General features: G+C 50.5%; 1 protein-coding gene across 1 annotated transcript in view; it reads right to left on the bottom strand.

Annotated features, from left to right (window-relative positions):
* Positions 1 to 17,017, bottom strand: part of Gpr107 (G protein-coupled receptor 107) — a 61,231-nt gene that overhangs the window by 12,241 nt on the left and 31,973 nt on the right. Inside the window, exons 12-14 of the mRNA NM_001107828.1 lie at positions 16,738 to 16,855; positions 14,568 to 14,698; positions 11,455 to 11,498 (exon numbers count right to left, since the gene is read on the bottom strand). Of these exons, the coding sequence (NP_001101298.1) occupies positions 11,455 to 11,498; positions 14,568 to 14,698; positions 16,738 to 16,855 (293 nt within the window). The remainder of the gene's footprint in view (positions 1 to 11,454; positions 11,499 to 14,567; positions 14,699 to 16,737; positions 16,856 to 17,017) is intronic.

Raw genomic sequence — 17,017 nt, 5'->3', positions numbered from 1 at the left:
CTTGGGAAGGGGAGCGGGAGCCACTTCTCACCAGGCAGCTGCTGGTGAGCTGCCCATAACCCTAGAAATAACCCCACAGCACGCCACAGCAGGCAATCCTGATGAAACGTGGCTGGGGACTGACAGGAAGGCTCAGGAGGTGGGTCTCTGGGACCCAGAGATGGAAAAGAGGATAGATTCAAAGAGGGTACCTGCTCAGCGTCACAACTACCCAAGCACACGCACATCATTAAAAAATAAGCCACATGAAAGGAAGGGGAAGTCCTAAGGGTGCCAGAAGGAGTGGGGGGAGAATGTAACCAAAATATACTATAGACACATATGAAGTCGTCAACCGATTACAAGCTGTTGCTAAAAGGGGGTGGGAAGGTGGAGTGTATGCTGCTCTCGCAGAGGACTCAAGCTTGGCTGCTGGTACCCACATCGGTTGGCTCCAAGTCCAGGGATCTGAGCCCATCTTCTGGTCCTCAGGCTCTGCATGCATGTGCACACCACACACCCCACCCCCAAGTTATAAAAGTTAAATAGAAATAACTTTTTCTTCAAATCTTAAAACAAAACACCCAAGAGGACCAGAGACAGACAGATCACACCTGCCCCCAGCTCACTTCCTCTGACAGTTTTGAAACTATCCAAAGACAGTAAGCATCACCTTGATTGTCACCGTCTATGGAGTGATACAGGCACTGCCATTTTTTCTGCTTCACCTCACAGGCTCCTTTGAGTAGAAAGCTATACTGTCAGTGATGTGTCTGGGACGAGCCATCTGGCCCAGTGAAGGCTAGCCATACACAGCCTTGAAGTGGAGGAGCCAGGCCTCAAACTCAAGGCCACTTCCCTGAGCACCAAGCTCTCTCCACCTACACTCCACAGTAAGAGGAAGACAGCTCCAGCTTCTGACCCGCTGCTATCACAGTTCCTGCTGGTGACTGCCAGCGCCATTCTCAGCATCAGTTAGTGACTTGTGGGGCCCAGGATGGCTTCTGAAAGCTTTTGCCTCTGTGTAAAGAAAGCCTCAGGCTTAAGAACTTCCTGCTCCTCACTGCAGTGCGGATCTGAGGGAGGAGTTTCTGCTGCAGTGGCAGCTCAAGCTCACCCCTCCGCAGAGGAACTCCCTGTGCACGCAGCCTCCCCATCGCCCATCCCTGTGAGCAGAGAGAGAGGCCACAGGCCAGAGATCTGAGACAACACTGGCCTCCAAGTGTTAATGGGGGCTCTGTAGCCTTCACAGCATAGGATACTTTCCTCTTTAAGCCTGGAGCCATGTAAAAAGTGATCCCAATCGCTCCTGCATGCATTTAAAGCAATAGCCCAAGAGACACCACAGGCAAATGAGCTGAGCCACTACTAGTGTACGCATCTTGTTCTGCCCCAGACCATACCGTCAATCACAGAAATGAAAGTGGGCCAGCGAGACAGGTAGCTCAGGCCTATAGAGGCCCTAGTTTCTTAGGAGGCTGAGGGGAAAATCTGGAGTCTAGAAGTTCAGGTTGAGCAACCTGCTGCAAAAAATAAATAAACGAAAATTCAAAAGCCCAAAGACCAGCGGGCAGGGGAAACATCATGATTCTTTCCTCTTCCTTCTTCCCTCCGACTCCCATCCTCAGCACGGCTCAAGGAGGGGCACGGAGGGCTGGTCCAGACTGGCTGTGAGCTCTGCTCTCTCCAGCACACAGTGTGCAGCTCAAGTCCATGAGCACATCAGATGGACACTACAGTAGAGACTGCAGCCAAGCCTGAGCACATGTGATGACGGATATGCCCAGGTCTCCACCACAGACACAACCAGCAGTGAGCATGGACAAAGGTCACATTGCTGCTAGCTTGATAATACAGGCCACCACTGCAGGTGACACTCTCCAGGTAAGAAACCCTGACCTTTCTGGACGACTGCAGCAGTCAGTCGGGAAGCAGTCCCGAGACATGCCAGCAGCCCAGGGTAGAAGCAGGCTATGATGGGCAGCTACCATAATGTGTGCACAGTGAGTTCCTGATACTTAATGAAGCAGTGCATCTCAGTCTACGCTGTGAGAAGCCCCTGAGCTCTGGGCTGTGTCTTGCATGACCTTGGGATAGCATTACTTATTAAGCAAGAGATTAATTATTTCACAGTATTGGAAGATGAGTTGGTAACAATTCAGGAATTTTGAGTGGTGTGTCTGAGGTAGAAAACAAAAACGTAACTTTTGGTGAATAACATATTAAATATGGCTGTTCTATCAGTCCCTCTGAGCTGTGCTTTAGATTTTTCTAGAGTCCTGAACCCTTTGAGAGCATGTGGAAGTCCCAGCTGCCCAAGAGCCCTTGGGAGGCACTGGCAGACGCTGTGCAGACAACTGCTGCAGGTGAGGTGGTCCTGAGAGGAGGGCAGAACCCTCTGAGGCTTTTCTGGGCGCCACTGTGTGCTGCAAGAGAGACAGGCACATTCCAGGGACAGCACTGGGAAAGAAGGTGTCTGCAGGAGGCTGTGAGCACCTAGGGGAGCAGCTCTAGACCTCTGGCCAGTGTGCTCGGATGTCCTTAGTGACACAGGACAAAAGGAAGGTGACAAGAAATTCACTTCTTTGTCTCTTCTCTCCTAAAACCCCTGCTGTAGGTGGTAGGGATCCAACAGCCAGCAGCAGTGCAGACAAAGGAAGGCAGAGACTCAGCCAGGCCACACCTAGGTCCAGGGCTTCTCCACAGCGGGGCGTGGGGGTGCGTGCTTATTAACAGATATGGCAGGGAGCTCCTTCTTTTCCTGAGGGCTTCTAGTTGGAGTCTCTAGGCTTCCTCTAGCAACATTACTCACTCACTCACTCACTCACAATATGGCTCCTACTTGGAAAGTGAAAACTGAGGCTGGACAAGCCTGTCACAGAGAGACACTAAAGTGAAGGAGATGGGGACAATTGTGCTTACAAACCCCTAAAGCCATGGCTTATGCTCAAGTACCAAGACCTGCCAGCAGTCATTACTAGGACATGCCATATGCGGTCTGAGACATGACATACTCAATGTCTAGAGTAGCTGGGTGGCACACTAGGCAGGGGAGGGCAGATGTTAGACTCTGTAGATCCAAACCCTCTGCAACTACTCAGCGCTGCCACCTCAGGCTCGGCCAGCCAGGGCCCCCGCCAATACACTTCTATTTATAAAAGCATGGGGTACAGCTGAGTTGCTCAGTTTGTGTAGTGTGCACAAAGCCCTGGATTTGGTCCTCGGCATCCATAAAAATGGGTGTGGTGGTACATGCATATAATCCCATAACATGGGATGTTATGGAGGCAGAAGGATCAGAAGTTCAAGGTCAGCCTTTACTACACAGTTGAGTCGATGCTAGCCTGGGTGCTTGGAGGTCCTGTTTCTTTAAAAAGTGAAAAAGAAGTTAGGCTGGCGGTGTGAGAGCTAGAGAAACCACTCAGCTGCCAAGAGCACATTACTTCTGCAGAGGATGCAGTTCCCAGCACCCACATTAGGCAGCTACAACATCCAGTAACTTTAGCTCCAGGGGCATCCGCACTTACGTGCATACCCCACACGTGCAGTAGGCGTGTGCCCCAGCAGCACCTGTCACTGAACTCCTCTGCTGTAAGCGCAGAATGGCAGTAGAGTTCCAGAATGGCAGTTGCTACTCTCAGCTCTCTGCTACATATGTGCAGAACAGACCTGCTGTCTACCGACACTGCTGCCTACCGGTTCAAGGGCAGCAACTGCTCTGGGGAAGCCAGAGACCCTGGAAGAACAACAAACCCACAAACAGCCTCTAGCTGGGCAGCACAAGGTCAGAACTCTAAAGGAAGAGAGGTTCTGCGGCTCCTGATCTGGGGCTCCCACAGCCTGACACCGCTCTTCTGAGACATAACTCAAAACGGATGCAGTCACACCAAGGAGGGAGGGGTGATATGGATGGGAAAGGCACTCAAGAGGGTGTCAGGCAAGCTTTTAACAGTGCTCTGGCCAGTAAGATGGCTCAGTGGGCACAGGCGCAGCCAAGCCTGATGACCGGAGTTCAATCCCACGACCCACATGGTAGGAGAGAACTGACTCCCACCTGTTGTCCTCTAAACCCTACACATGTGCACAAACGCACAAATACAAGTGTAAAAAGCAAATCAACCAACCAGCCAACCAACCAACCAAAAAGACATAAAACACTGTGTTCCTGTGAAGTTGAGAACACTGGTCTCCTTCTACCAGACTCATATGCTAAAGATTCCATTTCCTGAGCATCACGTCGGGGACCAGGCCCGGCACACGGATCCTTGGGGGACAGAGTCATATGGAAAACACAGCATGATCCACTGAAAACATGAGGAAATGACACGAAGTGACATCTTTCCAAAGAAGATATATTAACGGTCAAGAGGTCCTGGAAATAGGCGTGTCACCACTAAGCATGAGAGAAGTGCGCGTGAGAAAGGGTTGTGAAATAGCACTGCACACTCACTAGAACGCTGCAGTTACTGTCTTGTAGCTGCAACAAAGCACCTGACAAAAGCAACCGCTCCAGGACAAGGTCAGTCCATCACAGCAGGCAAGGCTGGTGGCAGGCCCCTGGTTACACTGCTTTCTGAAGCCAGGAAGCAGAGAGAGACGATGCTGGTGCTCAGCCTGCTTTCTCTTTCTATGCAATCTGAATCCCAGCCAGGGATGGTGGGTCTTCCCACCTCAATTAACTTTAGTGGATAATCCCGCAGGGATATGCCCCAAGACTTGTTTCCATGGTGATGCTAAATCTCACAAGGTCGACGGGTTCAATCATCTCTTGTGGGTCTTGACACCTGGAAGAAGAGTCAGTGGGGAATCGTCTAGATTGGGTTGGCCTGTGGGAGATTATCTCTTGACTGTCAGTTGATGTAGGAAGTCCCTGCCACTCTAGGGGGCACCATTCCCTTAGCAGGAGGTAGAGAACAGTCTAGCTGAGAACGAGCAAGCAAGAATCTATGTGTTGATTCTTTCTGCTCTTCAGTGTGAATGTGTTTTAAGTTCCTGCCTTGACTTTCCTCAATAATGGACTATAACCTGGAACTCCAAACCTACATTTCCTTTCTACCCTAAATGCTTTTTTCCCAGGGTATTTTTTCACAGCAACAGGATGAAACCGGAACATATGACAAACAGGCTGAGTGGGCGAGTGCTGAGCACTGAGAGGCGTCTTCAATCTCTGACACCAAACACCTCAATGATGAAGGTGCTGGGATGAGACAGTCAGAATCCAACATGGAATCCTGGCAGAACTGTACACTGGCACCGGCATTGTGGCAGACAGACACGGGTACTATGAGGTTCAGAAATGCCACTTCTGAGTAGATCTGAACAGCACGTGTAAAGCTCACAATCACAACAGACAGCAGAGGTGACACGTGGCTGTTGCCCTAGGCCTCCTTCCATGTGTAACTCGTCTGTCCCTTAATGTATGTATGAGTACCCAAGTTCACAGCAGCACCGTTCATCACACTTAAGCCACCCTGACACAGGGATGCTGAGAGAAAGTGGCACATACAGAGCATGCCGTATTATTCGGCATTAAGAGGCCAGGGCACTCAGGCTTGGCTATGGCGTGGACCAACCTCAGGACAGTTCACTGAGTGGAACAAGCTGGACACAAAAAGTAAAGGTGCCACTAACATGGCGTCCTGGAGCAGCCAAACTCATAAAGGCAGAAGGTGTGTGTGAGGGAAGGGGCACTCCATCAGGAGCCTTGGTGAGAGGAGTGGGGGCAGAATCTCACTTGGGAACTTAGAAAGCTGGTAACTGATGGTGCTGACGGCTGCACAGCCATAGGAACCAAGTATGGACAGCACAGAACTGGACCGCGACAGCAGTTCAAGTCTACTGCTGCCTGTGTACTTCAGCACAGGACAGAAGCGAGCAGAGCAGAGCTGCTATGAGGTGTGGCCCTGTGGAGGGGCAGCGCATAGCCAGAGTGAGATGTCATGGGCTACGAGCGATCATTGTGGGACTCAGTGCTGGGAGGAGCATGGTTTCCTCTGGGCTGGGTACAAACATCGCTGTGACACAGAACAGTGATGGCTTGTGCGACTCTCATGTGGAGGGCTCAAGGCCTCTTCTCTCCCAGAGATCCCAACTGCCCCTAAGTAAGGCATAAACAAAGGGCTTCTTCCTGCCAGCCACCCACACTCCTTGGTGCAGCTCCAATAAGCTTGCCGGCCCACCACCCTGGGCTGAGTCGCGGCTCTGGTCTTCCTAGGACTTCTCCATTTCAAGTGAAGGGAAAAGGATGCCTCGAAGTTTCCCAAGGAAAGAGCAAGCCAAGGAGTCTCACACTGTGATCATGTTACTGTTCAAATCACAGCCCAGGAGGACAGAGTCTTGAACGCTGTCAAGGAGCCTTAGTGGACACAAGCCCCACACATCACACACAAAGCTTCACACAGTCAGACACGGCAATCCCAGCACTTGTGGGGCTGAGGTAGAGAATCATCATGAGTTCTGGACCAGCCTGGGCTACAGAGTGAGATCCAATCTGGGACAGAGCAAAATCCTGACTCAAAAATGATAAACGCCTGAGGCTCAGTGGGTAAAGCACCTGCTGAGCAAGCAGAAGGGCAGGGAGCCATGAAGTCAGAGTCCCCAGAGCACACGAAAGCTGATGTAGTCTCTGGCCCAGACGCAATCGCAGAGTGCTGCTCCAGCGAGTGGCAGGAGAGGATCCCTGGTCTGGGCTACACAGAACTGATAACTGAAGGTTCCTTAAGGGCCTCCACGTGCATGCCGTGGTGTACACATACATGCAGAGAGACTGGAAAGAAAAGCAGACAAACAACTTAATGTCCACACTCGAGGTCAGAAACATTAAATAGATCTACCGCCCAGACAAGGGCTGAGAAGCAGCACCTGCAGGGACTCGGGAGAAAGCAAGAATCTCAGCACTGCACAGTCACGGGTATGCTGCATCCTACAGGCTTCTGTAGACGCACCGAGTAAAACAGCACCTTGCCAGGAGGTCACTGACACAAGCAGACAACAGAAATAAAGTGTCCTGTAGTGAGGAACACCTCTCTGCTGCTAACCTTCATGGGCCCACATTCAGCCTTTCGAGGCTCTACCCCGGCCTTCGACACCAAAGCAGTTCTGCCGCAGTCCCACACTGGTGTGTCCCCTCTGCAGGCCTTTGAGGGTGCTAAGAACGAGGAAGCTCATGCTCACCTGGCAACCGTGAATTTTCTATGCTTTACTTTATACTGAAAGCACAACTTGTGCTCTGGCAGTAAACACGGATGCCGGCTGTCCTTTGACACATGGCTTATAACCCACCACACCAAATGTACTTTCTACATTCCACTCTGGGGCTGAGACTCTATACGACACTTGCTATATCATCACAGACACTCTAGAGAACACAAGCCTGGCTCACCTCACGAGCAGGCACCAGTGAACAACTTGGTGGCCTGGCTGGAGAGACGACTCTGAGGTTAAGAGCACTCACTGCTCTTCAAGAGGAGCTGAGTTTGAATCTCAACAACCACGTGGTGGCTCAGTCTGTCAACTCGAGCTCCAGGGGATCCAGTGCCTCAGGGCACCAGGCATGCACATGATATATATACGCATACACAGCCAAATACGCATGCATAAAACAAAAGAACCTGGTAGTTGCTGTGGTAGGGCCTGCAACTCGGATTCTGCACAGACATTGCTGTGTGGCCTGGTAACACTTCTGCACACCAGTGAGGCACTCTGAGCAGAGAGCTGCTTGTGGTGGCTTGAGTGAGAATGGCCCCATAGGCTCATATTAATGTGGCCTTGTTGGAGAAACTGTGTCACTGGCGGGGGACCTGGAGGTTGTCAAGGCCCAGCCCAGGCCCAGACTAGACCCTTCTCTCCCCTTGTAGATCAGGGTGTAGCTCTGCAGCGCCATGCTGCCATGTCTGCCACCACGCCCTTGTCATGATGAAACTGTAAGCCAGCCCCAAACAAATGCTCTCCTCTGCAGGAGCTGCTGTGGTCTTCGCAGCCATAGAGCGATAACAAAGACTCTATTAATAATGGGAATAATGGGCTCTGAAGCCACTGTGACCCAAAGAGCCCCGAGACACTGTTAATTAAAACCACGTTCTATGGAGAGGCCGCTCAGAATGAGGCCATGCCTCCCCCATCCTGAAGTCCTCCAATCACCACAGGTTTCTGAAGTGGACGTAAAATGGAAGGCTCTTTAGAATATTTCTCCTGCCTTTCCCTCAGGAACAGAAGGCAAAAAAGGAAGACTAGAGGCAGCCCCGCCAATCACGTTATCAGCATATCCCCAAGCCAGTGCTGCAAGGTCACGGCACCTGAGAGAGTTGGAGCAAGGAAGAATCCCGCAGACTCCAGGACCAAGCAGCTAGCAGATCTTGGCAGGAGGCTGGAGCACAGAGAGCCACTGCACGCTCTTATAAGACTCACCCAGGCGCCTCACAGCTGTAGACTGAGAGAAGTCTCGGCATGTGGTGGGAAAGAAAGGGGCAGGACTCAGGCAGCTTCAAGGTCAGCCAAAGGGATCCAGAGATGAAGGGCACCCTCTCTGGAAGCCACACTCAACAGCAGTCTCTGGCTTGCTCCACCTCACTGCACCCACACAAGCCTGAGTCGTGGTGAAGGCCAAGGGACAAGTCAATGGGTGAAGAGCTGAGGAGAGGAAGGGGAGTACCAGGCTCCAGCTGACCCTGTGCTGCCACATCCTACAACAGTGGGTGGCTGCCTCTCAGGCAGGCAAGACCAACAGAGAGTAACCAAGGGGCCGGAGGACCCAACACATGGGAACCAATAGGCAGGCCATACTGTGGTAACACAGACCCTGGCCTGCTAACTCAGTGCGCTGGTCCCTGTGCCTCTCTGCAGGAACTTCCTCTACAGGAACATGGCTTCTTTGACTCTGGAATTTGTTTTTTAAAGAACAGAGTAAAGTGCACACTGATGCATCAGCTCGAAAATACCCTGTAGAGAAGACATACACCCACCCCCCCACCCCCACTCGCCTTTCTTTGGGACAAGGGGTTCTGTAAGGGTGTGACTCCTAGGTTGGAATGTAAGAGTGCTTTTGCAAATGCAGAAGTCACATACTGCCACCCAGTGGAAGACATAAGAACAGCCTCATGTGACCTTGCTCTACGACAGTTCTCCTGTGTGTGGGTCCTGACCCTTTTGAGAGTTAAACAACCCTTTCACAGGGGTCACCTAAGCCCATCCAGAAACACAAATATTTGTATTACAATTCGTAACAGTAGCAATATTACACTTATAAAGTGGCAACAAAATAATTCTATGGTTGGGGTCCCCACAACATGAGGAAGGGTATTAAAGAGGGGCAGCGTTAGGAAGGCTGAGAACAACTGGGTTAGACAAATCTAACTTTTCTGCAGATTGTCTTCACTGCAGAGCTGCTGTGCTGTGTACCCGAGGCTAAGTTCTTTCTTGTCATCCTCAACTAAGAGCACTGGGGATGAATCATCACAGACCCATCTCCAACTCACTCAGGACACGAAGAAAGACAAAGTGGCAACAGCAGAATAGGCAGAGAAAGATGGTAAAAAAGGGACAAGGGCCATCACCAGGGCGCCACGAAGCCCAGGAGACAGTCAGGCAGAACCTTCCACCTGGAGAGCATGCCCACAGGATCCTAACTTAGAAACATCAAAGCATGCAAGAACAGTAAAGTGATTCTTTGGGAGTTCCAGGACAGCCAGTGCCATCCAGTGAGACTGGTTTCAAAAAACAAACAAAAACAAAACCAGAAAAAGATATCAGGGCTGGAGAGGTGGCTCAGAGGTTCTGAGCACTGGCTGCTTTTCCAGAGGACCAGGGTTCAATTCCCAGCACCTACACGGCAACTCATAGCTGTCTGTGAGTTACTCTTATGGTATACAGACTATATGCAGGCAGAACAACGCGCACATGAAATGAATAAATAAATAAAATGTCCATCCTAATACACTGAGAAAAACCCCTATGCATTAAGTTATGAGAGCAATGTCACCTTTTAATATAATGCACACACAACAACAGCAACAGCAACAACAGCAGCAACAGCAACAGCAGCAACAGCAGCAATAACAACAGCAACAGCAATAACAGTAACAACAGCAACAGCAACAGCAGCAACAGCAACAGCAGCAGCAGCAACAACAGCAACAGCAACAGCAGCAACAGCAGCAACAGCAGCAGCAACAGCAGCAACAACAGGCTCAGAACACTCCTGAACACAGCCAGGCAGGCTCTCTCCCAGCCCAGTGCTTCCTCACACTCTCTTCTGCCCACCGAGGGGGTGGTGAGGCCTTGGAGTGGCAGACATGCTGCCCAAACTGCCTGCACTCCAGCTGCTGAGGGTGTGATGGGGAAGAGAGGCTGCCAAAGCCCTTGGAAGAAGAGAAACGCATGCAGAAAGGCTGTATCTCAGCACTAGAGAACAAAAGTTGACCCTGAGCAACTGTGGAGGCCACTGGGTTCTGACTAGGCTTTGACCAGGGCAGCGAGCGAGCGTTTCCTACACAGGGCTGTCCAGTGTTGCAGAAGCCTGGAGTCATTAAATCCAATGACACCCATGGATTGGTAGGGGAGGGAGGGCAGCTCAGTGGTAACATACATGTTGTACTTAATCTCAACAGCAAAAGCACCAAACCCCCAAAGTAAAATAATGTGTGTAAAGGATCAAGCCTGTGAAATGACTTATGCTAGCATATTTTTCATATTGTCTAAAACGAATCCATAATTTTCTAATAACAACAACTGCTCAGTGATGAAGTTCTGGGATGCAGGTGGCGGGGGGGGGGGGGATTTCCTGTGTTCCGAGAGCTGTCCCTGCCCTGTGGGCCAGACACACAGGTGTAGACCAGATACACAGGCCAATCATTCTCGGCTGTGTCTCAGCACAGGTGGAAGGCAAGCTTGCCTGCAGTCATTAGAGCACAGTGCTGGACACCAGGCAATGCAGGCCTTATTCAAAGAAACACAGGCATGCAGTGGTGCAGTAGCCAGAAGGATGCTGCACGCTGCCACCTCCATCTCTGGACCCAGTATCCCACAGACCATGCTCTCTGACCTTTCCCAGACCCCAGTCCCTCCTGAGAAAAGACTCTCTATTGGATTTGGTTCTGAAAGGTGAAGATCTTGGACCAGGCATGGCAGTGCGTGCTTTTAGTCTTAGCAGGCAGTTGGATCTCTGAGTTTGAGGCTAGCCTGATCTACAGAGTGAGTTCTAAGATAGAGAAATCCTGTCTTGAAAAACAAAACAAAATGTTTTAGAAATATAAAAAATGAGTAAAGAGCACAGTCACAACGAAGAGCTAAAATGGCACAAGGCTCAGGCTCCCTGTGCAGCCTGCCTGTCCCTGGAACTCAGCACTCCTTCCCCACCCTACCATCCCCACTGCCCCCACAGAGTGAGCCCGACCCTGCCCCAGACCCTGTCCCAGTTGTCAGCAGGGTGAGTGTCAGTGCTGCCCAGGAGAACGAGAAGCACACAGAGCAGAAACTTGCCTTTTCCATCTGTGGCCGAGGCTTCTTGTAAATGCCTGATTGACCTAGAAATAACCAATTGGAGACAGAAGTTAGTGGAGGAGCTGAATTCTCTTCTATTTATGGCTCTAGTAGCTTGGACCCAAGTCCCATTATAAACCAAAGGAGTTGGACCAGATGACCAGACGGCCCCCTCCTTAAAACAGGAGATCTGTGTCAGTCCACAATTGGCCATTTACGGTACTGAGGCTGAGGGGAAGATGCCCTATGCTGGTAGAATCAGGACTAGCAGGAAGGGCAAGAGAAACACCATCATTTAATTCTGCTCTTGTTCCCCAAACTCCCCTGTCCCTCAGAAGACACTGAGCACTGAGTAGCACTGCCAGGCAGGGAGAGGACCCAAGGGAAAGTCACAGCTGATTCCTAGAAGCTGTGAGGATCTGGGCCTTACCATGAGCTCATTGCACTGGGAAGATTCACAGACCTGGAGAAGGCTGGTAACCTTTTCAGGCTGTGCTGGGATAACTAATCTCCATCACTATGGTCTAGGCAGGGGACACTAACATTATTAAAGATGCCTTGAAGACTGTGGTGCAGGCCTGTAATCCTAGCACTCAGGAGGCTGACACAGGAGGCTGTGAGCTTTAAGACCACACTGGGCTAATAGTGAGCATCAGGCTGGACAGAGCTCCACAGTGAATCCCTGCTCAAAGAATAAGACATAAAATAACAAAGACCTGGAGCTGTAGGCACAGCTTACAGCCGCGGGGGAAAGCCTGCATTGAGCAGAGAAGGAAGAAGGGAAGACAGAGAAGGGAAGCGAGCCTGGGATTCGCAAACAGGGGTCCAGTTCTAACACTGACCCTCCTATCTACAGATAAACTACTCCTGAAGCCTCCGTAAAATACCCCAGTACTCCCCTAACTTCATGAGAAACGAACATGTGAAAGCTATTAGCATAAAGGTGATTTGTGGAGTGTTGGACCAAGGCTGGCTGAATCAAGTATTTCTAAAATAGTGCTATTCATTTGTACTTAAATCAATGTGAACGTGTGCACACATACTTGTGAAAGGAGAAGAGAACTTACTGGTACTGGTTTTCACCTTTCTCCATGTGGGTCCCAGGGATAAAATTCCATCTCACTGGCCCACTATATTTATTCTATTTATTCTATATTTATGAAAATCTCATCTCTTGCAGCAATTTTCAGAATGTGTACCATAAGGGATCTTGTCATTAGGTACCTGCTTAGTGTTAGATCAAGCGACAAGAAATGTCCACTGGTGGCTCTATGCTTACGGTGGTTTGAATGAGAATGCCCCCCCCCCCCCCGACTCATATACTTGAATGCTTTGTCTCCAGCGGATAGAACTGTTTGGGAAGGATTAGGGGGTGTGGTCTTCTTGAAGTGGGTGTGTCACTGAAGGTAGGCTGTCTTAGTTTGGGTTTCATTGCTATAAGCAGACACTATGACCAAGGCAACTCTTATAAAGGACATGGTGCTGAGAAGGAGCTGAGAGCTCTACATCTTGATCCAAAGCCAGTCAGGAGACGACTGGCTTCCAGGCAGCTAGGAAGAGGGTCTTAAGCCCACCCCTAAAGTGATATACTTCTTCCAACAAGGCCATACTTCCCAACAGTGCCACTCCCTGGCCAACGATATTCAAACCACCACATAGGCTTTAAGATTGAGTTACTTACAGATCAAGATATGAGGTCTCAGCTACTGAGGCTACTGTGCCCTGCCTGCCTGCCTGCCTTCTGCCATGCTTCCAGTTATGATGGTCATAGACTCTAACTCTCTGAAACCACAATCCCCAAATAAACTCTCTCTTCTATATGTTGCTTTGTCCATGGTATCTTATCACAGTAGTAGAAAAGTAAGACAGTACTCAGCTGGGACCCTTGTACTTCAGTGTTTCAACAACTGCAGACATTATGGGTAAGACTAAACTCCTGCTTCCCAACAAGGTCTTCACCACCCAACGATAGCACTGACTATTCTGGGTGGATGTTTGAGCTGCCTGTTGTGGACAAGACAGCAGTGCAACTGGGAAGTGCATGGTAATGGTCTCACCCCCATTTCCTTTTCTTTCAGCAACTATATGCCAGCAGCTGCTGTGGTGCTACAGCCTAAACCCTCCTTGTGGCTCAGGGGACTCAAAGGCAGCACCCAATTCTTTTTTGAGACAGGATCTCAGGTAGCCCTGGCTTGTTTCGAAACTGTTACATAGCAGAAGATAATCTTGAACTTAGGTCCTTTTGCCTCGACTTCCTCCATGCTGAAATTCCAGATGCACCACCCTGCCATGTTTATGTTGTGTTGGGGGAAGGAATCTGTGGCCTCAAGCACTAGGAGTCAAGTACTTTGTCACCCAGGCCACAGCCCAGCCCTCCTAGCTCTCCTCTCCTCTGGCAGCAGTTAGCTATCATGAATACTGGTGCTGCACAAACTATGGGGAGGGTGACTCTACCTAGAACCACCAAAAATCACAGTGGCTGGACAATACACCAGACAACCTTAGGATTCTAGAAAGCACTGACTTATAGGAATGAGCGCTGCCAAAACCGCATCTCCCTCTCAACTCAGCATAAACAGCACTGGAGAAGTGGAGGCCAGACGCCAAGGATGAGTGAGTGGGCGATGTGCCGTCCACAGCCTGTTCTGACCATGTGCCTGCACTAAAGCAACAATCTGCAGCTCTCTTCCACAGAGACAGCAATGACATCTTTAACATACAGTCAGTGCACAAGCCTGAAGCCTGCCACTTCTGGATCAGAGCAAGCTACTCTCCAGAGCCCAAAACCTGGGTGGCCTGAGAACTACCATTAGTTTATGTGAGCATATGTTCTCATATTCCATCTAACTGGCAAGAAAAATGATTCTCCTACTCAGCCCTTATCAAACTCTGGCTGACATTTAACATGACCACTGGGCCCCGTGGCCTATGGTCTAGACCAGCTGTACAGGAGTCGCTTGGGTAACTCTCAGTAGCAAAGGACTGGGGTATTGAAGTCTCAGAATCCCACCCTGAGCTAGTTTTTTGGGGCAGCCTGGGGTCCACAGGACAGTCTTTTGCAAAAAGCTACCCTGTGACTCTCTCTCTGCACACACTGCCTTAAGGTTACTTACCACACCACTGGGAAGAGGATGGCGCCGCAGCACAGCAAATCCACCAGGAATAGAGAGTCCTTCCACAAGCCATACTCAGTTGTGCCCTCCTCAGTAGACTCTATGATGATGTAGGCCACATTCGCCAGTACCTATAGGGCATGAGAGCCCAAAGCATGAGTGCTGCTATGACAGTGGCCCAAGTGGGATGCTCACCTGTGCTGAGCCCCAGCCTATGGCTGCAGTAACCTCAGGACAATAATTCTAGGTAGCTGATATCAAGACCAGAGGTCAGGGTGGCAAGAAGTGCAGACTTCAGAGACTGCCCTAGTCCTCGAAAGAGCTAGCCCAGGTCCCCTATACTGCACAGGACACAGGTCCTACCAAGGCTCATCTGCCTCCATGTCTTGTTTCTAATTAAGGCTTTACATTGTGTTTTCAGCCCTGTCCTTGGGCTCTTGCAGATTATGGACAGTTTTTCAACTGATTTAACTGAGACCTCACTGTGTATCAGGGAAGTTTATGATTTATGGTATTCCTTTTAGTGACTACCATGAGCTATGATGCAGAGATAAGGATGAGGTACGTTGGGGCTGGAGAGAGAGCACAACAGTCAGTTACGCATGCTTGCCGAGCAATTCCAAGGACCAGAGGTCGGATCCCAGCATCCATTTAACAAGGCAGGCAGGCGTCCTGAACACATCATAACCCCAGCTCAGCTCCGAGTAGGATGGAGACAGGATGATGGCTGGGCTTGCTGGCCTAGTCTAGAAACGCAAACCCCAATTCCACTTGGACCTCAATTCCAGTCTGCATGATAAACAGACTTTCCAGAAGCAGTGCTGAGCCATTCCCCACAGTGCTCTCCAGCACCACGTTACTCACTCCTGCTTCAGGGGAGGGCTCAGCTGAGTGCCTGCCTTGCCTGTTCAAGGTCCTGGGTTTCATGCCAAGCACCAGGAGAAAAACAAAGGAAAAAGGAGGAGGAAGAAGAGGAAGAAGAGAAGGACGAGAAGAGGGGGAACTTTCTGATACTCCTCATGGCAAAAGGAAGTTGCTTAGACTTTGGTCAAGCCCTTCCCAAAGCAGTCCCATTGTCTAAATAACTTCCTTATCTTTAGCTTTAAACATCCAGATCTCCTCAGGGGAGCATTCAGTGTGGCCTTGTGTGTTCAACATTCAAAGGAGTGAGCAGGACAGAGGATTCTCTGTCATAGCCCAGCTCAGGCTGTGGAGGAACCAAGAGACCAGTACCCCACACTTGGAAGGAGAGCTCAGGTTCTGTCCCCTATGCCCTGTGGTTGGAGGCCGTGTTCTGAGGCCTCCACGGCAGGTTATGGAACTCCATCTGCCTAGAGATGGCCATGCTGGTTTGGTCACCAGAAGACCTCAGCTTGTGTGTTTCCTCTGACAGCAGTGTCACAGGTATTCATGGCTACTCCTCTGCCACATTCCTTTTCTTAAACATCCAACCATGTCCTATCTCCATTACAAGGCTCTTCCAGATCATTCTGAGTGATGATTTCCTCATTGAAAACCTCTAGCAGCTGGTCTATGTCAATGGTCTGGTGCTAGCCCTCGATGCTGTCCAGCAGCCACTCAATCCCTGGAGATGATGTGACCTAGAAGTTTCACTTTCCCTTCCTCTTCTGCTTCACAGCCATGCTGCTGTCTAAATGGGAGCTGACTTAATCAAAGAAAGGCATGGCTGTGGCCAGGCAGCCTGGAAGACGTACCTGGCTGTGGTGCCCTCCCTCCGCTCCAGTCTCTGCTACTTTGTAGACTGCTGATATAAGATGAGCTAGTTAGTCGGGCGCAGAGCATGGCCTCCAAATACAGGGTGATGGGATCAATGCTAGCCCTGTGGGGCCACTCTCGGACTCCACCTTGCAGGAAAATTCACTGGTGCCACTCGGTTCTAAAATATTACAGGACATCCGGGCCAACTCACTAACCGAACCTCTTTGTAAAAGGCATCTAATGCAGAAAGCATGGCGACACTTGTCCTTCCGTTCTCTGCAGCTCTCTAGCTACAATCTAGGCATCCAGGCCAGCACACACCCAAAGCCTAGGTCTGTCAGTGTCAGAAAAGGAGCCCCCCTCTGCCTGGTTTCCCAGTGAGTGGCTCCCTGCCCAGAGCCAGGAAGGACCGACCAGGCAGCCCTGCCCGGCAGCCGGTTGTCCTCCGTACCTGGAGCGGAATGACAATCATGAAGATCTTCTTGTCCTTATCAGACAGGATGTGCTTGATGAAGGCCCAGCCAGTGCCAATGAGGGCGATGGTGATGAACAGCAGTGCACCCTTCAGCCTGCGCGACAGAACCACAGAGCCTAGGTACCAGCAGCTCGGTAGACTCCACTCCTGTCAGTCACTCCTGTCAGGCACCTGTCAGCTCATTCCAGGACTCTACAGCCCCATGTCTTCTTTGTTTTCTTTTTAAGATTTATTTATGTATTTATGTGCACAAGTG

The sequence above is a fragment of the Rattus norvegicus genome, chromosome 3 (assembly GCF_036323735.1).
Source record: "Rattus norvegicus strain BN/NHsdMcwi chromosome 3, GRCr8, whole genome shotgun sequence".
NCBI classification, from domain to species: domain Eukaryota; kingdom Metazoa; phylum Chordata; class Mammalia; order Rodentia; family Muridae; genus Rattus; species Rattus norvegicus.
Note: the sequence above shows the minus strand (reverse complement) of the source record. Positions and strands in the feature narration are given on the sequence as shown.